Genomic DNA, 27,520 nt, shown 5'->3' with positions numbered 1-27,520 from the left:
TAATCTCTTTTTCTTCAGGTATTTTAGTGCCTTTTAAAGATTACATGTGAATTTTAAACAATTTATTAAAGCTTAATAGCTATGACCATTTTGAGGGGAGACCCATGGCAAATTAATATTTTTATGTTAGCATTTTTAATCAACACAGTTTCATAGTAGGGCTAACAATCATGTTGCTCACACTAGCAGTACAAACATAACCTAACAAAAGCATTAAGTAAGTTTTATACTATAAAGTGGTCATTGTACAATTTGATGTCTCAAAATAAAAGGAATGACTTCTTAAAATTAATAAACTCCTAGCCTGAATCAGTGGCGCATGCCTGTAATCCCAGAGGCTAAAGCAGGAAGTTCACAAGTTCAAAGCCAGCCTCAGAAAACGTAGAGCACTAAGCAACTCAGTGAGACCCTGTTTCTAAATAAAATACAAAATAGGGCTGGGAATGTGGCTCAGTGGGTGAGTGCCTCTGAGTTCAATCCCCAGTACCCCTCCACCAAAATACATTAATAAACTCCTTATAAAGAAATGGCTTCTCAATTGTTTCAGTGGCAAGCCTGTCCCTCTCGCTTGTCATTTATTTTCAGCATCTAACTAGTTGCTCTATTCTATGGTTGTGATTGTGTAATTTCTTCTCAGTTCTGTCCCATAAGTCTCATTTCCTGCTCTCCTCTTCCTTTTCTGCTGTTAAACCTGACTTTATCCAGATTCAAGAATAATCATTGTAAGGTGAATAGACCACTTGGAGCTCTTGTAAAACACAGATGTGGAAGCACAGCCTAGTGTTGGATCCAGCCTTATTTACCTTTAGACTTGCATCCAGTCTTGCACCTTGTTTCTGACCCCCACCTTCACAATTGATTCTGATAAATTGTTCCTCCACATGGACTTTGTGCATTTAAACAAATGTTATCATTGGTGAAAGTGTGCTGCTTTTCAAATTCGAATTTGTTTGACTAGGTTATCCTTTACCAAGCTGGTAGGTGGATGTAGGTCTGAAAACTACTGTCATTTTGTTAGGTCAGTTCTTTGGTTCTGACTTAATATTTCTTGACATATGGCCCTCTTGGTCATAGGCCTTTGGGAAATTTACAAGCATTCTATTTTTGGCAAAAGCACAAATTCTAAAACTGATATATGGAATTACAAGAGTGCCTTGAAGTTAGCTATTAGTGTACATACCGCAATGGACTGCATGTTTTTATCCTCTTCAAATTTATATGTTAAAATCCTAATCCCCAAGGTGATGGTACCAGGAGATGGTGCCATTGGGAGGTGATTCGGTCACTAGGTTGGAGTTCTCATGTATGGGATTAGTGCCCTTTTAAAGGTCGCCCAGGGAGCTTTTATGTGTGTCTTTCCTGCCATATGAAGACACATTTAGAAGACACCATCTATGAACAAAAAAAGCTTACCCTTATCAGACACCAGGTATCTTCGAGTATCTCATCTCAAAATTCCCAGCCACAAAATTTTTGAGAAATAAATTTCAGCCTTTTACAAATTATCTGGATTTTCTTATAATAGACGATCATTATGGAAAATACTGAAAGTCTTTATTTACATGTCTTCACTAAATATTTTGTCTCTGCCTATTTATTATCAGTCTTCATTTACTTTTTTTTTAAAAAAATCACTTTATTTTATTCATTTATTTTTATGTGGTGCTGAGGATCTAATAACTCAGTGCCTCACACCTGCTAGGCAAGTGCTTTACCACTGAGCTACCACTATATTCCCTTCATTCTTTTTTTTTTTTTTTTCAGAGAGAGAGAGAGAGAGAGAGAGAGAGAGAGAGAGAGAGAGAGAGAGAATTTTTAAATATTTTTTAGTTTTCAATGGACACAACATCATTATTTTATTTATGTGGTGCTGAGGATCGAATCCAGCGCCCTGCGCATGCCAGGCAAGTGCGGTACAGCTTGAGCCACATCCCCAGCCCCCTTCATTCGCTTTTGATGAACACATTTACCCCTAACATTGAACTTTAAAAAAATTCCTAATTCCATGTCATATTTATTGCATTAAACATGGGGAAATGATATTAGCTATTGTCTCTGTCTTTCCATTCTTGGGCAGGATTATTGACATGATTTAAAATTAAAAAGCTTAGTTCATCACTAAACTTTGAATTCTGCCAAAAATAGAAACATTCTTAGTTACCCTGGGATTGAAAATTCTATAATTCCCACATTTATGTGAACATAGACAATATGTGCTCTTCACACCAGTATAGATCCTAGTCAGGTCTCATAATGTGGAATTATGACACGTAATTAAGCAGATAAAGTTCCAAACACTGATACCAGATGGTGTTTACCTAAATAACAATAATGTCCTCAGTTTACACAAGGCTGAAACTATTTCATTGTCTCCTTAACTTTGGTTTCAATTAAGTCACTCACCAAACATCCAAGTGAAATAAAGTGACTGTATATGAATCCCAATCATATGTGGGCACAATTCACTGGGTATTATTGAATCTTAGTGTTTTTGTAACAAGTCATTTAGTTCTTGGAAATTGCTTTTAGAAAAGCAGATTTTTTTCTTCCCATTTTGCCTTATTTGAAAACAAGATTCTGAATGGGTGAGAATAATGGTCTCCATGTAATATCAAGAAACTTGTCCTTGATCTTGCTGCTAAGAAACATGTGGCTGCTCCTCCTTAAAATACTAATTCTCTTCTTTAAGGTATTTCCCCTGCTAGCATTCTCTTCCCAGACTACCACTGAGGATTCCATTTTGTTTACTTCCAAAGGGTTCTTTAGGCTGACCATTGTCACCCAGATCAGATTTCAGAAGAGCATGTCCATCACCTACTCATGTGATTTCTGCCTTACCCATGAGTTGGAGTTTCAAGGCTTTAAACATTCAAATTTAATTTCAGCTCCTTTAAAATTCCAGCTTCTGCAGAAATGACAGGATGCTCTGTGGCATCTGTAATTACAGTTAAACTTGAATATATCCTTCAATACTGATAATGGCAGCTTTATTGATGAAGGATGATGATGGGCCACTTATATTTCTACACCAATGTTGAGAAAGGGAAGGAGGATGAGAAGAACATCCTGTTTCTCTTACGGAAGAGTCATGAACTTTTAGGAAACTGATAATATACGTGCTACTTCTCCTCTGCACTTGTTTTATCAAACTATACACCTTGGTAGTTTATACATTTTGATTGTTTAAAATATGCTGATCATGTCAAAGTTTTTTTCTACCAGCTCTGAGCTCTCTGAGACTGGGAGTTCTTTGTATCACTATATCATATTCAGATTTTTTTCCCATACAGTGTTTGGCATAGAGTGGTTAATAACTGCCTCCAAATGCATAATTGAATAAATATAAATACTAGCTATTAGGTGCTCTCAGCCCATTCTGTATTCCCAACTACCTATTATTTCATTATAAAATTTGTAAAAACTAGTGTTTTCTATAGATGTTCAAAAGATATTGGAAAATATTAAAATTTAAATTATTTTTGAGGACACTGGTTCATATTGATTCCCATCAACCAGTTAGAAGGCCAATAAAAGCATAAGGAATTATAATAAATTTTATGCTTAATTTCAAAAATTTAATTTTGGTTTTGGCAATCAATTAGAATCATCCCTCCCCCACTTGCTTTATTATTCAAACAAGCAGAGACATTTACAAACATTCAGATTCCCAGCCCATCTTTTGAAAATCCACAGAAGGGCCCAAATATATTTCTCAATAACCTTTCTCCATGATTTTTTTGATCAGACAAGTTGGTGCCTCATCTACTGAATTAGAAAGTTCACCAAGGGGTTGCCATGAATTCTTGGTGAATATGAGCCATTCATCTTTAAGGACCAACTTAGTCTTTTTAGAAACAGCGTTCTTTATTTTTTTTTAATGAAGAAACCCGAATAAAGTTTTTTTTTTTTCAATTTATGCTTTAAAAAATACTGACTAATTTCAGGGAGGAAAATAAAATATTACCAGCTTCTTAATTCCTCAGAGAAGAAAGTTCCTGTGGCATGAATTTAGATTTAATTTAAATAACATGACGTTATGACTAATATATTGGATGAGAAAACCCATTTTCATTTCTATTTTCCCAAATATGAACTCTTCCTGTAATTTATTATTGTTTTACTTTGGCTTATAACCTGAAAAAATTAAATACTGCAAGTGTCTGTCAAGTTTTGCAGTTTTCCTGCTAAATGCAGTAAAAAATAGCTCCAAGAGTGTAAAACAAATGTCACTTTCATAAGAGCAAAGGAACATTTGACTTTCAAATAAAAAAAAAAATGCAGCTGAATCCATGTTGTGAAGAAATATAAAAGTTAGTTAAGTGTTAGAAAATATTGTAGACTGGAAAGAGAAATACAAGAATGTATATACTGTAATAAGAGTGTCATCACAGGCTCAGTTACAAAAGATTTAATGTGTAGTGTTGTTATAAAACAGAATACTAAAGAAAGTTACAATCTTGTGAACACTGTGGGAGGGTAGTCAAAAACTGGTGTCTTAGCGAAGAGAACAAGGCGTCTATTTTTTTCTCACTCGACTTCAGGTATGTGTGTATGTACAGGTACACATACACATTCACATGTATATTCATATATTCCTATGTACATAGGAAATTTTTTTTTGGCATTTAATTCCTGAAGCTTAGTCAGTTCTGACTAATGAAAAACAGAAAGGGCATTCATGTATTTTTACATTTTCCTTTACACCACTTATTGTAAACCTAGAAATGGTTATTATTTTGAGATTATTTTTATAAAGTAATCTTGTATCTGAATCTGCTTTCAATTTCCATATCCAAGCTCTCAAAATCTGTGAAAGCAGTCCAAAAAAACAGAAGGCATTAAGTAAAAGAAGAAAGAAATATAAACCTTTGTTTGTAAATATTTCCTTTTGAAAAATGTATCTATAAAACATTTTCACATATACATTCATCCTGAAACATTTAAATTATTATATAGTTGAATTTACACTTACAAATATTGAAGATTTATTTTTTCCCTTATGGAAAGTAACCATAGGAAATAAGGCCTAAATAATGTCAAGAATCAATAGGAAAAAAATGACTTATTTAATCCCAGGAAAGTTAATTGCTAATTACACTCAGACCTCCTAAAAAAATGAAAATTTTTGAAATTACAGGTAAAATATCTAGTAATAATAGCAACAATAATTATTTTGATATTCATCAAAAATATTTTGATTGATATATATCTCAATAACCTTTCTCCATGATTTTCTTGATCAGACAAGTCGGTGCCTCATCTACTGAATTAGAAAGTTCACCAAGCGGTTGCCATGCATATAAACACATATTGTATATTCATATGTACATATTCATATATTCATATAGCCTGACTTTTTAAGTGTTTAAAGGATATATGCAATACATTTTCATATTTATGTTATTAATCTCCCTTACCATGAAGGAATAAAGAGGTTCCATGCCTATTAGCTCCTTTTTCTACATAAAATATTCCTTTATCATAATATTAATTGCTGCATTTTTATGTGTAGTTTATAGGTATCCATTGTCTCCTCTAATAGTAGTAAACTTACATTAGTTTTTTTTTCCATTGTATCTAATTAGTTATAATATTATAAGCTAAATGACTAGATTTAATTTTAATTTTAAAACTATCAGGCAAATAGGTTGTCTTAGCCAAAAGGTCATATGTTTCTAGTATAAAAATGGTTTAATTTTCAAAAATTTTCACACTGTATAGATAAAAGAGTGATTTTATTACCTCACATGAGAATTTCTGCTTATAATGTTTTCAGTAAATAGTGTAGTACATTGCTATTCTCACAATTTTTGAAGTTTCTTAATGGAAACCTGTTTTTTATAGACTTATTTTGATCATATCCAAATCATATATTATAATAAATGTTTTTCTAAGTACATGAATTTATAACTACAATTTACTTTGTTGGCTTTTAGAAGTAAGTTCCTGGGCCTGAGCATTCATTTGGAGGCAGCCTTCATAATTTTAAAATGTAGACCATAAATTCTAAAGCAATAACTAAAATAACAAAATACTATAGCCAAGTCTAAAAGGACATAAATGAAATCATTTAAAAATCCAATTAATCCAAAAGAAGCCCCACTCCCAAAAAAGGAGAACAGAGAAGGTGTAAAAATAGAAAGTAAATAAATAGCAAGAAGATAATTTTAAACCTAATTATATCAATTTCCAAATCAAATATAAATGATTTTAATGCTCTAGCTAAATAGCAGAGATATAATGGAAAATACAGAGTATGCTATATAGAATAAGTGCATTTCAAATATAGAATATAAATAAGTTAAAAGAATAGGAATAAAACATACAAAAATAATGAAATATATATATATATATATATATATATATATATATATATATATACTTCTATTAGTACCAAAGTAGATTTTAGAGGAAAATATATTACATGATAAAGTGGTTGTTTAATCAAAAGGACACTAAAATCTTATTTATGCATATTTTAACAGAGCTTCAAAGCACATGAAGTGAACATTGACTTGACAGTAAGGAGAAATATACATATCCACAATTGTAGTTGGAGATTTCCACCTTCCTCTCTCAGTAACTGATGACACACGGATAAAAAATCTGTAAGAATATTGAACAATTGGAAAACACTATAAAACTAGGTACAGTGATGCACTACTAGAATTCCAGCTACATACACTGTAGACAAAGGTCCCCAAATCTGGATCAGCCTCAGCAACTCAGCAAGACCCTGTCTCAAAACAAAAAAATAAAATGGGCTGGAAGTGTAGCTTAGTGGTAGAACACCCCTGGGTTCAATTCCTAGTATCTCTCTCTCTCTCTCTCTCTCTCTCACACACACACACACACACACACACACACACACATAAAGAGAGAGAAAAGGAAGGAAGAAAAAAAGACACTATAGAGCAACTAGACAAATTTGAAAGAAAAAATTTATGTTTGTTCAGACTGAGATGAATTAAAATGCATTAATAAGTAAATGTCTAGTCTATCAATGAAGAAGAAATTTAAATTTTTCACATATAATCCATAAGTTAAAAGTTTAATATAAATGGAGACAAGTATTTTTCTTTACATTTCTTCTCTAAATAACTCACAGATTTTAATATTACAGTTGTACTAATTACACATGTAGAATAGAAGAAAATACTATGTGTCTTTAATTTAAAGGCTATATAATTAAGTTTAAAAAACTCCATATGAAACAAATCATATGTATGCATCAGAGGGCCTACTATAAAAGGAAAAGACAGGAACTGAAATAGTTATTTGTAAAAAAGACTGAAAAATATTTGTTTATAGTCCATAAAATAAATTTGAAGAACGGTTTGCAAAATACTCAATCTTCATTTAATCTATGGTGCTATTGATTATAAAGCATGCTCTTATTTTAAGTTTTACAAAGAAAGAGTAAATGTTTCCTATTCTAAAAGTTTAAAATGTAAAAAGCATGTGTATCCCGAGATATTAACTGGTTGTTCTGACAGTTAAATGCAAATAGACTTGGCTACCTAGAACTGAAGGTAAAAATATCTCTTCTAAAATGAATTTTGTGTGAAATTAATTCAGATTCTATTGACTCATGGAAATAACCACTACAGACCTAGTGTTTCTGAGGAATTTATAAATTTTCTGCTTTCAACACTTGAAGAAAGAAACATTCTCAACCTCTCTGGATAAAGATGCCAGTATGAGAAAAAGGCCAATATCAAATAAAAAATCATTATTAACTCAGATACTTAACATGTATAAAAGAGGTTGCTATATTTTCCCTGAAATCCTTTAAATTTTTCTGTTGATGTCTTCAGAAAGCTAGAGTTCTTTGTCTGAAGACTCTAAGCAATGAATTAACTCAATGTCATTAGTTCGTTGAGGCCAAATTTTAATATCTGATCCCAATTAGGCACTAGTATTACCCCTGGGCACTATAATTCTTCAGGATCACACAGAACTTGACACTTGTTGATATATAAAAAGATGTTCAAGATGATAAAAACTTAATAAAAACCAATTAGAAATTGTACGCTTAGAATCAAATTCTATGTGTAGACACAGATAGTTACAAAAACATACAACTCAAAGAAAAGTCAAACAAACCTATTAATATAAACAGTATGACTAAGAAAATTTTTGATGAATTGCTCTGATAATTTTTTTTAATTTCTAAATTTCCTACTTGTAAACATAATAAAGGAAATATTAAATATTTAAAAAATATTAAATTTTTGAAATTTTTTCTTAAATAATGTTTGTTATAGCACCAGCAATTTGTTTTGATAATAAAAGTAATAATAGTAGTATGTGTCCCAGAAGTATCATTTACATGTGCATTATGGTAAATTATTCAAGTTTCTATTAAGTTTATAAGACATGAAGTGAACCACACATAGCTATAACTCAGACAACTGACAATGTGGGAAATGTTATAAGAAAAGCAGTTTTTTTAAGAGGTTTTCTTATTATATACACTACTACAAATTCCTTGACAAGGTTTTTCTTTAAAATTTCTTATTTAACATAGAGTTTTTAGGACTTGTAGAGGTTATTTTCAATATATATATATATATATATATATATATATATATATATATATATATATGAAGTTCATTCAGTCAACTTGAATAGAATTTGATCATCTAGTTGTGAACTTTATTAACTACTTAGATGCCTTACCTTATCTTTTCTTTGTTTTTCATCCTGGTATATAGCCCAGTGTTCTCCATCGTTGCTATAGGCTAGTTTGTAGGAACCAACAAACTGTACGTGACCAAAATCTTTAGCTCCTTGTGTGATGATGCCAGTCACTTTGGTAGGGACAAGAAGATCCACCTAAAAGATAAAAACACACAAATTAAATGTAACAATTGGATCCATTGTAAATTTGAATCCTTTATAAACACAAGAAATTAAAAATGATACATGCAAAACCAAAAATATACTTGGCTATTGTATTCTGAAAGAGATGGCTGAGTCTATTGTTGGTTTATGATTTTGATTTTGTCATTGGCCAAATGTGGTCCAAGATTTCTTGAATAACCATTTTGACCATTTTAAAAATAAAACAAAGGTCCACAGATTCATTTTATACTAGACTGATTCATCTAGCTGTGCAGTTTCCATATAACTGAGAATGGAACTGGCAGGGTAACTTTGAGATTGATTATTATCTCCCAGAACTTATGCGTATATTTCAATTTACTGACTTTTCTAAGTAATTCAATAAAATAAAAGTAAAATTGTACTGTATATAACATGAACAAAACTGTTCATTTCATAACAAATATCAGATATTTCACAATAAAATTTAAATAAAAGGTAAACCTTTTTAGTGAATATAATCAATTCAGGAATATATAACTGAATAATAATAATCACTGTCCAATGAAGATTCCTATTCAGAGAGCTATAATCCTGAAAAGCTTGAGAATAAAGTCAATTACTCTTCAAAAATGTAAGATTACAAATGCATTCCTGACTGGTGGGATCTGTGCTTATACAGTGTTTTTTTTTTCCTTCTTCTTCTTCTTCTGCAAAACATATAGGACATGAGAACCAGGTCAGTTTAGTCAGCATTAACATTGTGAAAATATAATTGAAATGCAAAAAAAAGGATGGTTTTCATCAAAGAAGAGTATATAATATTAATAGTTTAATAATTTCCATCTTCATTCTCTCATTCTTGATTCTTATATTTTATAACTCTAATTAAAAAATAAATCTGTGAAGCTTTGTTTTTCATAGGAAAACTCTTGAAAGAATGTTACCTTTGGTTTTATTTGTGTCCCTTGATCTATACATTTGTTTTCATCAAGTAGTAGCTGTCTACTTCCACCTATTTCCTATCACTAAGTGCCATGCTACATCCGTGATCTTATCATCTTTAACTCTCATGAGACCATCCACGTGTGTGACCTTGGTGCTTTTAACTACTATGTCCTTTTGTTTCTATTTCAGATCCTTCATCCTGTCAGATGTAAGGTAGCCATAAATAGTCTGCCATGGGTCAGATGCGGGCCATAAATGAGAACAGAGAGCTAGGGGCAATGCATAGAATAAGACCATATTTAGTTGCATAGATGCCATCAGTATAAATATGAAAAAAAAGTTTCTAATGTGTCACTGAGTGTCATTATATTCTTTTAAATTCACCTGGAGTTTTTTGCTCATTTTTTGGAACATGCGTTAAAAATATTAAGCTCAAAAAATATCACGAATTAAGGTAGATAACTACATTTAATGCTTCATTAAAAATAATTCCGAAGAGAATATATATTTTCCTGTGTTCCAAATATGTGTCGTATTCATCTAAAATATCATGTGCTGTTCAACAGTGCAGGATGGCAAAATTATGATATCCTGGGAAGGAAATGGTTGATACTAAACATTGTACCAAGTGTAATTTTCTATGTGCCTAATTTCATCCTTTCAGGGACCATGGAAAATGAGATATTATCTCCTCTTTCCATATGAGGTAGTAGATGCCTAAAGAAGTAATGTAACATGTGATCTGAAGATAAGCAGTGAATAAAGAGAAAGGGAGAATTTCAGATTGCAAACCATGTCTTTCTTCTTTAAAGGCTCATCATACATATGTATTCTCCAAGTAGTGAATCACATTTTCATCCAATGATTGTTTTTTTCCATCCTCTGTAACTACTTTAGAAATTTCTGAAGAATCACCACACTCATCAAACTGACAGCAAGTCTAAGACAAACAAAAACAACTCTGGATTTACACTATTAGGAGAGTTCTATGTTTAATCATGAATTTCCTCTGTGTTCTTCTGCTGTCTGGGCTTAAAATATTGATTGCTTTGTTGTCCTAAATCCAAATCTAATTGCTGAGAGATTCTCAGGTAAAGCTGCTGTTCTTTACAATATTCTTCATGTTGCTGACACTCAACCAGTGGTAAAATAAATAACAAATAAATAAAATCATCTCACAGAACTCTGAGTCACTGTGTTTCCATCAAAGGAAACTCAGTGACACCACGGATATGAACAACCCAGGGCTGAATTCTTCAGCCTAAATGTCCATGAATCCTGAGCTCAGATGACGCAAGGAGGCGTCTTCCTTCATCTCCTTTCCTGTGGTGGTTCTGCCTTCAGCTGGGTTTCCTGCTGGGTGGAGATGTTTTCTCCCAAGTTGTGTGTCTTGGCTCTTTCCAGCAGATATGTTTTTCTCCCCTAACTGCTCCGCTTCTCCAATTTTTTTTGATCTAGAAATGTTTTTCTTTTTTGTACTAGTTAAGCTTAAATAGGCAGCAATCTGTTTCAAGCTGGATTTTGTCCTAAAATTTGCCACATTAAACTTGAAATACAAGATCTCAGCAAAGCACTTCTTTCAGTACAAAATTAATCAGCAACTCATATATAACATGAGGTTGCTGAGAGGGCATGTACAGAGAGAACCCTGAGACATGCTCCAACCCCAGAGTTCAGCATGTAGTATCATTCCAGAGAAGGCCATTTCTCAGAACCTAACACTTGCCCTTGGCCTCCGACAACCCTGACATCTAATAGATCTTCTAAGTTAAAGCTGAACTACAAATATTCTGGACATGTTACCTTCTGCTGTTTTAAACACTCATATCCTGAAATTTGGCTCTAATATAACAGGTTATTTAGGGCATTGTGTTGGCTCAGAGTACTGCATTTCATGTCTGGGTCTATAATGTATCTTATAGGTAATAGGTCCTCAATAAATGTTCTGCTGGATTGGGCTAAAGCTGCTTCCTAAGTATGTTCCACAGTGAAGACCCAGTCTATGGATAAGGAAAATAGCATGTAATAATGCAGCTGCCTTTCTCCAATACTCCCATGTGAAATTACATTATTCATAAAGGAAACCTGCTATTTTAGCTGTATACATGAATTTTTACTAGTAAAGGTAACTAGCTAAAAGTTCTGTCCAGTCTTTAGGAATTTGATTATTGAGAGTCAGCCTACTCTAAGGAGCTGCATGGTGTGGGGTCCTGAATGGGCTACATGCCTTTGGACAAATTATTCTACTTCTTTACATTTCATTTTCCTCATTAAAAAAAAATCTATATCTATATATATATGTATATAAATATGAGGATAAGAGTATTTATAGTATAAAAAGAGTTAACATTTATTAAATATATAAAACAATATATAAAATACAATAAGTAGGAAACTTTGATGACAAGCTGAAATAAAGCTGAAGAAAGAATCTAGTATCAGTCTGAGACAACCTTGTTAGAAATATACAGAAAAAAAGGAAAAGGGGTAGCTGAATTGCTTTGGAATCAACTTCTGGATATAATATATTCTGATTATATTCTCAAGATGTACAAAAAGATAATCATTTCATCTGTTCTTAAAGTAGATCAAATTTAAAATGGTTCAAATTCTCATGTATGAGTTACATTATTTATAAAATATAAATAAAATTTTTTATGACATCTTTCATATTTCTATTTGAATACTGGTTTGTACTTCAATATGAAATGGCTCTAAATTAATATTAAAAGAGAAAATTTGGTTCCAGAATGTATTGTGATTTATTTCACTCCAATTACAGGAATGATAGTAAGAGGGGAGGAACACTTATTGAGAGAGACTTGAATGACTTAAAGTAAACAAAAACATTGCATAAGGGTTATGTAGGAATATTTGCTGTTATAAAACTCTATAATATTGTTTTACCAAAGCATAAATTATTTTGGAGCATGTCAAAGTTAGAAAAATGGTGTGGAACATCTGCAAGCATTTGTTAGAGAAAGATCACGATAAACTGCATTTCAGAAATCTGCACAGCACCCTGACAATGTCTCCCTGGAAAAAGATATGGAAGGTTGAAAGAGTTACTTGTTTTTTTATGGAGACATTCTTAAAGGGTTGAGGAAAATAAAAAGCAATATAGATATAGAGGTGTTCAAGAAAAGTGAACAGAGCTGAAGAGATTTATTACAGAAATGTGCAACTCAGCTGCATCTAAAGTGCTCTAGTTTTTGCTTTTATGTAATTTAGCTTGGATTATGTATTTTACAACTTCCTGGAGCTTTGTAAAATTAACTCATTAAGGAGAAATAACACTAAAGCTAATATAATTATCTATTGCAGTCATCCCTTGGTATCTAAGGGGAATTGGTTCCAGGACCCTGCTGTGGATGCTAAAATCTGTAGATGTTCAAGTCCCTTATATAAAAAGAAATAGTATTTGAATATAACTTATGTATATCCATCAGAGATTATTTAAAATGATCTCTAGGTCATTTATTATATGTATACATTCTGAATTTTAAGTAAATAGAGTTAGATGGTATTTTTCAGGGAATAATGGATAGAAAAATAATCTCTATATGTTCAGCACAGATTCAATCACCCCCTCCCAAGTATTATCAATCCACATTTGGTTGGATTCATAAATACAGAACCTACAGATACAGAGGGACAAACTATATTAAGAAATTGAGTTATAGGACAAATGTTTAGATATATTTTGCTATAAACAAATATTTTAACCTTTAGAGTAAATAGGTCAATTGCACATAATCTCAATTATATTTAAGACATAAAATAGTTGTACTTGGAGTTTGGACAATATTGTGGGTTATCAAAGTATATTGTTGCAGACCAAGTGGCTAATGTGCTAAACTTATTATGAGCTATGGTTTAGCCCCTATATCTGATTTGATATTGAGTTTCTAAGGTTTATAATCCTTAAACTATTCTGAAGTTCTGTTAATACAAGAATTCTAAAGCTCATTAATGTACTCTTCCCTTTTAGAGTTTTAAATCCCCCAACATTATTTTTTAACAATTTTAAATAACAATTGCTTTTTCTAATTTTTCCTCACATCATATCTTTAAAAGTAGAGCAAACAAAATTATACCACAAAACAACCTTTCAAAGGATGCAGAGGCTTCACTCTTATTGGTGTTTTAGGGTGTGCTTTTTATATGTGAAGCCATACATGGCACTACTGAAAACTTTCTCTGCTCAGGTGATCATTCAGTAGTGCATTCTGTAGAACACAGGGCATGTTGTAGCCATTCCAAATATTCAGGTATCTTCTGCCCTGGACTCAAACTTGAGATAATTTCATAGTTAACCACCTGCAACTGCAACATGGGAAAATGCTATATGTCAACCAGAGCTGCAGCCATGGTTGCTTTCAGCTCACAATTACTAACTTTTCAAAAGGACTTATTTAGAGTCATATAATTAGTGTAACTGCGTATTTGTATTGAGAATGGGAGCATAATTATGAGGATTTTATATTTTATAATTTTTATATCTTACCTTGTGAATGTATTCATGTTACATAGGAAAAAATTAAAATACAGAAATTTAAAAAACAAAACCTTTGTCTCCCCATCAGAAACAAACAACGTTTTTGCCCTGTTTATATATATTTTTAGATAAATTTATAATTCTCAGTATTTGAAAAATATTATAGGTTATCAGATGTTATTTACACATCTCATCCACATTTATAGGCAATTATTTACTCTCTCTTAACATTTCACTAATTTTCTAAGATATTATTTCAATTTTTTTCTTATTCTAAAAGTCATCTTGAGAATTTTCCATAATCCTGCTCTTGTAAATCAAAAAGGTTTCTTGTCCCCAACTTGATATTTTCCCATTACAATCAATAGTCTCATAAAATCCTAGTCTTCTCATTCTCAACACATATCTCTTTATTCCTAGAAACTGAATTCAAAGAATTAAAGTCACTGGATCAAAGACCATTTTTAAAGAAATAAAAATAAGATTTTTAAACGTGAAAATATTAGTTGGTACACAGATATAATCAGAAATATACTTAAAACTAGTTGTCATTCTACTATTCAGTTAACTCCAGTTAATTGCTTTATATACTTATTTCTAGATATTTTTCTATATATCCTATAAATTTAGATCACATTACATATGTGGCTTTGAAATTTTGTGTTTTTTCTCACTTCCCATGGGTATTTTACATACAAATAATTTGTAATGGCTATACAACTATGCATGCATTAGATATAAAATTTACTTTATCAATCCCCACTTGATGTTTGTTAAATTAAAAAATAGTACACATTAATTATACAGAATAATGGGTTTCATCTTGACACATTCATCATGCACATAATTCAATCAGTTTCACTCCCTGTTATCTCTCATTGATTCCTCTATCTGATTGCATTTCTCTATCCTAAGGCTTTTATTTTCTATAGATTTTTTATTCTCTATTTTTTCTTTTATTCTCTATAGCTTTTATATATGAGAAAAAAAAACACGCAAAACTTGTCTTTCTGAGTCTGGCTTATTTTGCTTAACATGATCTTCCAGTTTCATCCATTTGGAAATCAGCTGGGATGAAACCAAATGATCATGATGACATTTTTAATGTGCTGCTGAATCTGATTTGCAAGTATTTTGTTAAGCACCTTGCAACTATGTTCATCAAGGATATTGCTCTATAATTTAAATTTTTTGATTGTTCATTCTAACAATATATACAGATGTAGTTTCTGTAATGCCCCTTATCTATTATCTATTGAAGTAAAGATTTTCTTGTTAAAGGACTATTTATTTGTAGTCAACATATTTCCTATTATATTTGTTGTATTTTCACCTAATTTGATATATAATTTATTTTTTGACACAAATATTTTTGTTTTATTTTTTACTAAAATTTATCACTTCTTTTGCAATTGCATTTTTTGGAGTGTCTAAAAAGACATTCTATTTAATTAGGTCAGTTAAAAATTATTTACATATTCTTGTATGATTTCCTCTTAGGTTTTCTTTCATTCTTCCTTCTTTAACATCTGAATCATCTTGGTTTTATACATACATCTTATGTGATATGAGAGCATGTCACATTTTTAATGTAAAAATGGAATCTTCTCAACAGTATTTGTTTAATAATCTACTTTGTCTTGTTTCCCCCTACTTGGTGGATTATTGTGAAATTTGTTCTTTATTCTTGAAATTAACAGTATAATTCATCTTCATCTGTCAGAATCTCAGTCTTTCTCTCTCCCTCTCTCTCCTTCCATCTATCTATCTAAATTTGTTGCTACATAAGGGAATGAAACGAGGGAACTGTATCACAGTGTTACATACTCAGACCTTTTTATTTTTCGTTTTGATTCAGTGTCTCCAGTTGCTCAGGCTGGACTTGAACCTTGATCCTTCTGCCTCAGCCTCCCAAGGTTTTGGAATTACAAGCATGCACCACAAACTTCACTTAAAATTTTCCTTTGCTTCTTTTTCTTTCTTCCATCTTTTTCTTTATTTTCTTTAGTTTTTTTTTTTTTTAATGTAGTGCTAAGGAACAAACCCAGTGCCTCAAATGTGCTAAGCAAGTGCTCTACCTACAAGCCACAATCCCAGCCTGCTTTCTAACCCTTGAAAGCCAATTATCCAAAAACTGTTTCCTTACTTCTGAGTTCTTGTATTTAAAATATTTTCTTAATCATCATTTTCATTTTTTTTTATTATTCTCCCTTACATTCTCAAAGTTTATTGATTTGACCTCAATATTATAAGTTTTATTTTTAGTAATGTAATTTCTGTACTTACATTTTTAAAAATATATTTATTTTTATTCCAATTTGTTGTATATGACAGAAGAATGTGTTACAATTTGTATTACACACATAGAGCACAATTTTCATGTCTCTGGTTGTATACAAAGTATAGTCACATCATTTGTGTCTTTATGTCTTTATACATGTACTTAGGGTAATGATGTCCTTCTCATTCCACCATCTTTTCTACCTCCATCCCCCTCCTTTTCCCTCCCACCACTTTGCACTATCTAGAATTCATCTAATCCTCCCATTCTCCCCCTCTGAACCCCACTATGAATTAGCCTCCTTATATCAGAAAACATTTGGCACCTGGTATTTTGGGATTGGCTAATTAACATTATATTCTCCAACTCAATCTATTTACCTGCAAGTGCCATGATTTTATTCTCTTTTATTCTGCACTTAAATTTTTAAAATTTTCTTGAAACACATTTCTAAGATAGCTCCCTAATCTTGAATTTCACCTCCCATTATTTTATGGAAAAATAAAATATCATTTTAAATAAAATATTATTTTATTTCTTCCATATTTTCTAATTTTTCCATAAAATATTTTATAAAAAATATGTTTATATATTCTAATAATTTGCTTATTCTGTAGAAAAATTTCCATTTTCATAGCTTTTCTTCATATCTTTAGAATAATTCCCACTCTTTTGTTGTACTGCATATTGTAAAAGTAGGCCCCAAACAATCTTTCTTTATTTTTGTGTACTTGATTTGAAGAGGGAAAAAAGAGTCCTGGTGTTTGACACACCCTGTCCATCTGGGTTCCCCCTTGACCCCTCATCATATACCAGGCAGTTGAAATAATTTTCTTTCAGATTTTAAGTATCAGCACTACCTCTGGCTTTCTTGCCAGTATCTGGCAATACAACTAAAGCTGGTCTGAAAAACAATTCTCTTCTACTCCTGTTTTCTTCCAAATATAGAAAAGATAATTTATCTTCTTGACATACAAAACTTGAAGCATTGCTTATTCAAAGGAGATTTTGTTAGAATAACTGAACTCTCACTGTTTCTGTACTGTGTAATTCACTTATATTATTACTAGTCTTTTTTGTCAAGGTGTAAAATTACATGGGTGGGAAACTTGCTTTATGTTGTTCACCATGTAATTGAGGTGTTTCAGTATAAATATATATTAAATTAATAGTATCATATCTTATAATTTTGTGAGTTAACAAATCCAACACATTTTCCTTTTCCTTTTTCCAGGTTAATATTACTGAAGGTTGTATTCTCTGTCAACTGATTTGATAGAACATTGGAAGATGAAGCACTGACCCAGGCATGGGTTTTCTGGTAGTAGAGTAACCACTAAAGCTCTAGCACACAGTGCTCTGAGTCTGGGTCACTATTTTTCTGATTGAGATGTCAGAATCCCCCACTGTAGTCGCAGGAGATTCTGCACAGATTCAGGCAGTCACCAATGGGCTTCCTGATGCACATGCATTTGTGTGCCTGCCTCAGAAATTTGGAAGGGAAATAAAGGCTTCAGTGATCCCAACCAAGAAGCTGAATAAGTTAAAAGGATGCGATGTACTCAGATCCTCAATACAGGAGAACTTAAACTGAGTTCAGTTTCCCAGTTACAGAGGAAGCTTCCAAATGTAGTTCTTAGGAAAACATTTAAGAAAATTCAACCATGTGTGAAAGTCATTCTAAATGATTAAAGTCCATATATCAAGATCTTCTCACCAAATTTCAAAGAAGTTTAAAAATAAAAAGCCAAAATTACATTTGGAGTTAAGAAAATAATATTATAAAGTTAATGCCCTTGTATTGATGTACTTAAATTGTAACTGCATCAAAGGAACAGTACTTGGTTTTCTCTTTTTTTATAATGAGCAGATCTTTGTGCAATATTTTATAAAAATTTATTTTAAATTGTTTTGAAATCCCCAAATATTTGTAGTTAAAAATAACTAAAATTGACATCAAGTTAACCTGCTGAGGGCCATTGCCAAGTAGGAAATACGCATCAAAATTTCCTTGCCAGCATACCCCATGTTAAATGGACTTGCCTTGGAATTTCGCTGTTGACATTGCATGTAAGGTGACCTTGCTCAAGGACCAGGGCGGATCCGGGTTTAGAGCTGATCAGGTTTGAGGAAGTATCCCGGTCCTTGGGTTTAGGGCGTTCCAGGTTTAAGACAAGTTTAAGGCGTTCCTGGTTTAAGACAATATGGGTTTTAGGGAAGTTGGAGGTTGAAGATTATTGCTGCTGAAAATAGGGCGTTCCTGCTACCTGAGCCCCCGTTGAGTTCTCGGGAGATTCAGAAGTGAGTAGGTGAATTGGGGGGAGGAGAACTGGGATTGCCCCAGAGCGTGTGTGGAGGCCGGTGTGAGTTCGGGAATAAAGAATTGCTGTTTGAATTGACAAAGCTGTGAGTGGCTCGTGATCTTGTGCTCAGCCAAGACATTGGCATTAACCAGCTAGCTATTGTCCAATCTCAACAAATATATGAAAACATGTTCAACATCTCTAGCAATTAGGGTAATGCAAATCAAAACTACTCTAAGATTTCATCTTACTGCAGTCAGAATGGCAGCTATTAAGAATACAAACAAAGATAAGTGTTGATAAGGATGTGGGGAAAAGGCACACTCATACATTGCTTGTGGGACTGCAAATTAGTGTAACCAATATGGAAAGCAATATGGAGACTACTTGGAAAACCTGGAATAGACTCACCATTTGAGCCAGCTATCCCACTCCTGGGTTTATACCCAACGGACTTAAAAGCAGCATATTATAGTACCATATCAATGTTTATAGCAGCACAATTCACAAAAGCTAAACTGTGGAACCAACTTAGATGCTCTTCAGTAGATGAGATGAATGAATAAAGAAAATGTGGAACATATACACAATGGAATATTATTCAGCATTAAAAAAGAATAAAATCATGGCATTTGCAGGTAAATGGATGGATCTGGAGAATATAATGCTAAGTGAAATTAGCAAATCCCCCAAAATCAAATGATTTCTCTAATTTAAGGATGCTGATTCATAATATGCTGCGGGAGAGTGGGGGAGGATTAAATGAACTCTAGATCAGGCAAAGGGGAAAAGGGTGGGGGAGAAGGGAGGGGTCATTGTTACCCTAATTACATGTATGAAAACACAAAGGATGTGACTCTACTTTGTATACAACCAGAGATATAAAAAGTTGTGCTCTATATGTGTAATATTAATTGTAATGCATTCTGTTGTCATATATAACAAATCTAAATTTAAAAAAAATATGTTGAATCTAAGAAAATACAGATCAAAGTGAAATTAAAACTGAAACATGTTGAAAAACAAAATTTTCAGGACTCCTAGGTAAAACAATAGTATGTTTTTCATGGTATGACTGAAAGTAATTTTCTGCTAAGTTCATCAAAAATAAGATCAACCTGGGAGGGCAGAATTAACATATTTTCTTTAATTACCTCTCAAGAATGATTTTGATTAGGGTGGAAATCTTGACTTATTCCATGAATAAAAATTCAAGGTGGTGACTATTTGAATTAGTCTATACTTGATAGGATCATTACCAATTCGTTAATGGATAATTCATACAACTCTTTGATTAAAGAGCATGATGGTATACAGTAAGGCTTATTCAGATAGGTTAATTACAGCAGAACCAAAGCCCAAATGGAGCAGAAAAAAAATATCATTAGTAAATAATTTCATGTGACTTAGAAAACAATTACATAGCCTTTAAGTAGGCAATGATACAGTTTGTTATTCAGTGCTTTTTGACAGCACAGTGTAAGTACTACCCAGGTAAACATTATGTTAGCATCTTTTGTAAAGTGAACTGTGGATCAACTTGCATGCATTTCAGTAACTAGAATTTGGCTGTTATTTATACTTGAAAATCTGTTTGAATATATCTTTGACAATTGCTTCATTAAATATAATTTTATCAAATGCATTGTATTTTGTATAGCCATGATATATTTTAGAAGCTGACATTGACAAAGAAAAATCTTCTATATACAAATATGTTTGTGAATGTGCACAACTACATAAATCTTGCTTTGTGACAAATAAACACAAATGATAACAACATGTTGAATGCAAACATGTAAGAATGAAGTGTGCTACAACATCAAATCACTAAATAGTAAGGGGCTCTCAAAATGTAGGGAAGTTGACAGAACATTCAATGTCTGTTTGTATGTCATGCTTGCTGCAGGAGCTATGCATTTTATATTGCTGTAAAATTTAACCATTCCCACTATTTGAAAGTCATGCATAAATACCACTTTGTTTCTTCAGACCAAGCAAACTATAATGCTAGAATTTCCGATTTTAACTGAATACATGTGTGCTTTATGGTGATTGAATTTTAGGTTAAACCAACAAAAACAGAGCAAAGAGACCTAGCTGCAACATTTTCCCCCTTTGACCTTACAAAAGGAAATGGAAAAGGCATGGCCTTTCAGGATCAGCTATAAGGTAAATGCTTTATATTACTTTAGAAAAATGCACCATCAGTGTTAATAGCCCAAAATCACAAGGGCAGAACAGAGCTCTGAAGAGCCTAGAGAGAAGAGGGAGAAGACTCAGCAGGTGTATAAGTACCTGCAGATTATAGTATTGAGATCCATTGACATAGGAAAGGGAGATGCCCCAAAAGATGACCTCTAGATATAATATTTTGTCCTAAGAGAGATTACATATACAGGATGGATAAAAGCAATGCAAATTATTTAAATTCAAATTTGTTGTCAATAGTACTGTGAGTACTAATATTCATATAAGAAAGACAATCAGGCTCCAGAGGATCTTGTAGGGCTATCTAGTTTCTCAGCCCTTCAGTTACCACAAATTTTATCTGTAGTCTTACAAACTCACTAAAAGCCACCGTGTAGATTTTCTTATTCAATATCCATAAAATCAACATGTTTTACTTATGCACACAAATATTAATTTATATATTGTATGAATATCTATATTCTTCTGCTATTATTGATGCTAATGTCTCCTCCTTGTCTCCCCCTCCTCCGGGTCCTAGTGAAAATAAAGAGCAGTCATTGTATTCTTGAAACTCTGATCTCATCAAACTGCTCTTTTAGGTCTCAATTTCTATTTCTTATTTATACTTCTTTATACAGTATCCAGAGCCTTTCAAGCATATTAAGCAGTAGAATATAAAACTGGGACTGAATGATGAAAAAAATCTGAATACAATCTAATGACCATATTTTAATTAAGTCCTATGTACAATGTGGCTCAGGTACGTCTATAATAAAGCCCCCAAAGGGTATGTGGCTAACAGTTATAACGTTCTAGCTCGAATATATGGTGTATAACTCCTATAAAATATGTTGCTCTTGACTGCATGTGAAAAATAAGATGCTTCTTCTTTCCTTCTGGTGAGAAATGGCACTGCACTTATAGGACTCTTGAATATATGCTTGTCTCAGAACTTACACAAGGGCTAATTTCCCTGTGCCATCAGTTCCAAACAACCTCATACTTTTAAAATCACATTCTTTAACTCTAAAACTATTCATGCACTATATTTTTATTACTATAAAATAGCTCATAAACTGCAGTCTTAAATTAGATATGGAATTAATAAATCACTTGAAACAAACTCATTATATTGAACTTATTTTTCGTTTTGCATATATAGTCAAGATATTAAAAACTTCCCAAGTTATAGCTCACTTCACTGAGGGCTTACTTGTAAATTTAAATAGACTCTGTTGAGACATCCCTATCAGTTGAATGCCTTTATATCCCACTGAAGGATTTAGACTCAAAATTAATGACATTTAGATACAATTTAAAAAATAATCAAAGACAACATAAACAGAAAATATAAATATATTTTCTTTTTCCTTAATACTATAAGTATTTAAAGAACCTGAAATCTAAAGAATTTTTATTAAATTCAAATACTACTCAAAGAAAGAAAAACATAATAATGTAAAAATTCTTACACTGACACTAAAAGTATATCAGAAAATTATTTTGTAATCAGCAAGAACCAATCAGCAAAGAAGCAGAAAAACAAAAATAGAAATTAAAATTCTTCATTTTCATAGATCACTGTCTCTTGAGCTTCTAGCTTTATGTATCTAAAGATGTTTTTTGATATATTCTTCCCACCTTGGAGAAATCTGGCACATTTCAAGAAATGCTGAAATACCTATTAGTTTAGGAATCTAAATATAACTTTGACATGTCTCAATGTTCAACAGAAACACTATGGGCCCAACACAAACGACTGTCCCAATTCTCCCTAAGAGGAGAGGAGACACGAGTGAACAGAGGCCACATGTAACATTGACTGTCATTTTAGTATTTTGTGTTCTGAAAATGTGGCCTTGTGTTGGGATGCATTTCCTTCAACTCTCACGTAGAGTGATGCTTTCTTTAAAAGGTAACAGAATGACAAAAACACCGTGTCAACAACATATTTCAGGAACAAGAAATATCTTGGTTGCTGAGATGACTGAAAGGTAAATTTTGAGGAATAATTCTCAAATAGCACATTTTTTAAAACTATCATGTCACTGTAACTAATCGGGTTATATTTTCAAGACAGAAACAATAACTTGAAATAATCCAATAATAAAACAGAGATTAATATGTCTAACATTCTTGTTTTCTATTATAGATACATTTTGTTAGGTTAAGAATGTTCTCTACTATTATTTATTTGCTATAAAATTTTAAATCATAAATAGGTGTTGAATCCTATCAAATTTGTATGTATTTTTATATTGTGATAATCATGCAGGTTTCTCTATAATCAATTAATTAATTAATACACAATCAAAGCTATAAAAACAACACCCATCAATCTGAGAACTCTAACATTGACAACAGTTATGCACAAATCTTTCACCCTATCCTTCTTCTGCCCACTAAAACTACCTGATCCTGTATTATTTATTGTTATACTGCCTTCTAAAACAGTTTGCAGGTATGACTTTAATGTTAAACACCAACATTTAGCTTTAAGTTATTTTAAAAATGCATAAAAAATGTCATAAAGGCATCTTCTGGGACTTGCTTTTTAAATTCAATATTATATTACTAAGATTCTTCCATATGTTTTCTTATAGTTACAAATTCCAGTTATTTTTACTGCTTTATAAAAGTCCATATGTGTATATATATATACAATACAATTATCCCTTCTCATATGTATTTTATGATTTCCAGATTTGGGCTTTTAAGATCAGTGTGATGAACATTCTTATATTTGCTTCTTGGTATATATACTAAAATATTTTTCTTGATTATGTACCTAGAAGGGTCATGTTTTTAGTTGGAGAGTATACAAATACTTAATGTCACAAGATATGGACAATTTTCCAAAATGGTTTTGCCAATTTACACAATCATCATTAAGATACTATCTCTTTAGCTTTAATTTTATAAGTTGGTGAATAACACTAGTAGATTTTTTTAAATTTAAAACTTTTCGTTCACACTTGTGAAAAAATTACCCTCTATCAGAAAACACATTTAAAGTTTGATGGATCCCCGTATTAATTTCTGCTTTAGATGCTTACATCAGGTTCACAAGTGCTACTCTCTTTTGCTCTCTTTCCCTGTGCTTTCCTGCCCATGTTGGGTACCAGTAGGTCATGTTTTTCTAAACAATCTGGGAAACTTGCCTCTCTTTCTCATCTGTGAAATAGTTTGTGTAAAACAGAGAGTATATGTTTTTTAAACTGTGAAGCCAAATTCAATGTCTTTCATGCTCATAGAACTATTCAGGGTATTTTTGGTTGTTGTAGTTGTCTTATTTTTTTTTTCCCTGAACATACAGGTTTTCCAAGTTTTTAATGCATCTTGATAAAAATGTCTATTCTTGTTGCACTATAAGTTTATTGGCATATTTATATTAACAGTTTTTTAATTAATCAGTAGTTTTGTAGTTTTCCATTTTTAAAATTTTCTTCTCTTGGATAAGTTTGCCAGAAATTTAGCCATTTGCTTCAATAGCTTAAAAAGGTTACTAGACACAAGAGTATTAGGCAGAAATCATTAACATTTCTATCTACTAGCCTCATCCAATTGGAAAATGCAAATTAGAAAAACATTTACTCTAATAACAAATCTCATATAGATTAGGTATCTATCCAGAGATTTAAGTCCTTGTGAAAAAATAGTTTCAATGCTTTTGAAATACCTAAGTGAATGAAAAGATATAGCCCATTTCATAAAAGTAAAGCCCCAATATATAAAAAAGATACTAATTTCCTCTAATTTCTCCAAAATTTTGCATATTTACCATCAAAATTTTCTTAGTATTTTGGAGGAATGTGCTCAAATGATCTGAAATCTATGGGGGAAATAATGAAGGACCAGGAAAATCCAATTAGAGGAATGGCTGGTGGTGATGATAGGGTGTGGGGTGAGGCACTATTACCACCTAAAATAGAGATTTCAAGCTGGCAAATTTTTATTTTACCACCTAAGATAAAAATTAAAGTGAATTACTTTAATTAAGTAATTAAGCAGTGATATAGTTGTAAGGATAGGCACACAGGCAATCCTGACAAAATAAAGACAAAAACAGAGTCATCTGCAAGATTGGTGTGTGACAGAGATGGCAGCATAAAATCATTGGAAGTACCTCCGGTGAGTGATGCCACAGAGACTGTCCACTTATACAGAAAACAAGGATCAGAGCCCTCCTTTTTTCCATGTGCCAAAATGAAGTCAAGTGGGTCAAACCACTTCAAGGCAAAAAGGAAGATTTTGAATATTTCTAAAGAGAATATGGAAGCTAGTATTTCTAACAAGGAAGGAAAAAATTTTAATTGAAACTAAATAATGACACCTCTTACCAAACTACAGTGAAAATTTCCATACAACCAACCCATAAAAAATCAACTAAAAACGTAAAAAGAAATAGTTAGAACCTGGGAGAAGATATTCTCTCAAAAGTTGTCAGTTATGTTTTCTAATTTTTTTAAAGAAAAAAACAAACAAACCAATAGAAAAAAATGTGGACAAAAGGTAAATAATATAATTACAAAGTATAAAATTATGAAGAAAGAGATACAAGTGAAAAGCTAACCTTCATAAGTAATCAGAGAAATAAAAATTAAAATAGTGCTTATCCTCTCTTTCTCATTCAAAGCCTAAAGGTTCAACTATATTAATGGCTGGTGAATAGACACTGAAAGAACCATCAAGGCTTGCCATCGGAGAAAATGCCCGTTTATTGAGGAACAGCTCTGCATATTTATAGAGCCTGGGGCTGTTTGACAGTTATGACAGTTTAATGGTTGAACGGTTTTGACAGTTGGCTGGGGTGCTTTCTGATTGGTGGGTAAGGATTATGTGAGCCAGCAGGGCTCACCATTGGATGGCAGGATCATGTGAGCCAGCAAGGCTCACCATTGGACAGCTCTTCTTGGGGATGGGGAAGTTAGTCTTTGGAGCCCAGGCGACTCCCAACAGACACAATCTGCATAAGCATTATGGGTGAAAATTCAAATTGGCTTGACAACTTTGTAGCCACCTCACAGGTGGCTACAAGGAGACAGAAACAATAATGTTATTAATAATGTAAAATTGTTTTCATAGCAAATAATTGTGGGAAATCTTGAAGTCTAAGGAAATAACTGATCACTTCATTATATTCATTCATGATTCATGATTAAAATGAATAAAATAGAGATAAATCTATCAACTTGGGAAATCCAAGTTGTAGAGAGATATGGACATTTACAATTCTTTACTTTGGGATAGCATAGAAAGCAGCTCAAACAATTGCATAGATGTTGCTACCATCGTATGTTTTTTCTAACACTTCTGCCAAATGTCCCAACAGGTGAGGCCTGGAAAAGAGGCTTAGATTGAGGTTCTAGTGCCTCAGTTTGACACTCCAAGGGTAGAGTATCTCACCATTTCTGGTCCTAATAAAGTCACGCACTGCAGGTTATGCAACAAACCTCCTGAATAGAGCCCCAAAAGAATCAGATGCCACAACCCAGAAATACAATGTTAATGTCCTAAAAGGAAGATTCTACTGGGAGAAAAAGGAAAAAAGGCCAGTTGATGATATGCTCTACTCCCTTTCTATCTCTCACCCCAACATTGGCCTCACTGTAGACTTTCTGAGCAACTCAGCAACTGGCTGTTTTGGGGTAAATTGTAGCCAATTCAGATACTTACAAACCTTTTATTTATTTTCCTACCTTCTTCCACTCCCTCATTCCTATAGCCCAGGACTGTATCACCCAAAAGTATTAGCTAAATTCAAGATTTTTTTTTAATAAGGTGCTTTGGCTGAAACAATTATTTACACAGTGTTCATTCTTTTTCACTATAAAGTGCTTCCTAATCAAAGCAATTAGGAAATAAATAAAAGACACCCAGATTGGAGAAGAAATAAATTTCTCTATTTGCAGATGAATGATCACGTATATAGAACATCCAAATGAACCTTTATAAAAATTATTGGAACTAATGAGTTCACCAAGTTTACTGGATAGAAAATCCCTATACAAAAAATAAATTGTATTCTGTGAACTAATAATGGATAAATCCAAAAATGAGATTATCAAAATTATTCCAGGGGCTGGGGTTGTGGCTCAGTGGTAGAGCTCTTGCCTATCATGTGTGAGGCACTATGTTCGATCCTCAGCACCATATAAAAATAAATAAGCAAAATAAAGGTATTGTGTCCAACTACATCTATATATATCCATTTATCTATCTATCTATCTATCTATCTATAGAGAGAGAGAGAGAGAGAAAGAGAGAAAGAAAATCATTAAATTAGTGTAGCCCCTCAAATATCTGCAGAACAAATTTGACAAAAGAAGTATAAAACTTGTACACTAAAAACTGTAAAAATTGTTGAAAGAAATTAAGACTGATTTAAATAAATAGAAATATATACCATGATTGTGGATTAAAAGACTTATTAACATTGTTAAAGGCAATATTCCCCAAGTTAATCAACAA

General features: G+C 32.3%; 1 protein-coding gene across 2 annotated transcripts in view; it reads right to left on the bottom strand.

The window, feature by feature from the left end:
- Positions 1 to 27,520, bottom strand: part of EDIL3 (EGF like repeats and discoidin domains 3) — a gene marked incomplete at its 3' end in the record, with an annotated part of 399,965 nt that overhangs the window by 13,834 nt on the left and 358,611 nt on the right. For both annotated transcript variants that reach the window (XM_081296057.1, XM_081296058.1), the window contains one exon: positions 8,683 to 8,838. In XM_081296057.1, coding sequence (XP_081152183.1) covers positions 8,683 to 8,838 — 156 coding nt within the window. The remainder of the gene's footprint in view (positions 1 to 8,682; positions 8,839 to 27,520) is intronic.

Source organism: Spermophilus citellus (genome assembly GCF_964194105.1).
Source record: "Spermophilus citellus genome assembly, chromosome: 1".
NCBI classification, from domain to species: domain Eukaryota; kingdom Metazoa; phylum Chordata; class Mammalia; order Rodentia; family Sciuridae; genus Spermophilus; species Spermophilus citellus.
This window is presented reverse-complemented; position numbering and strand designations above follow the sequence as displayed.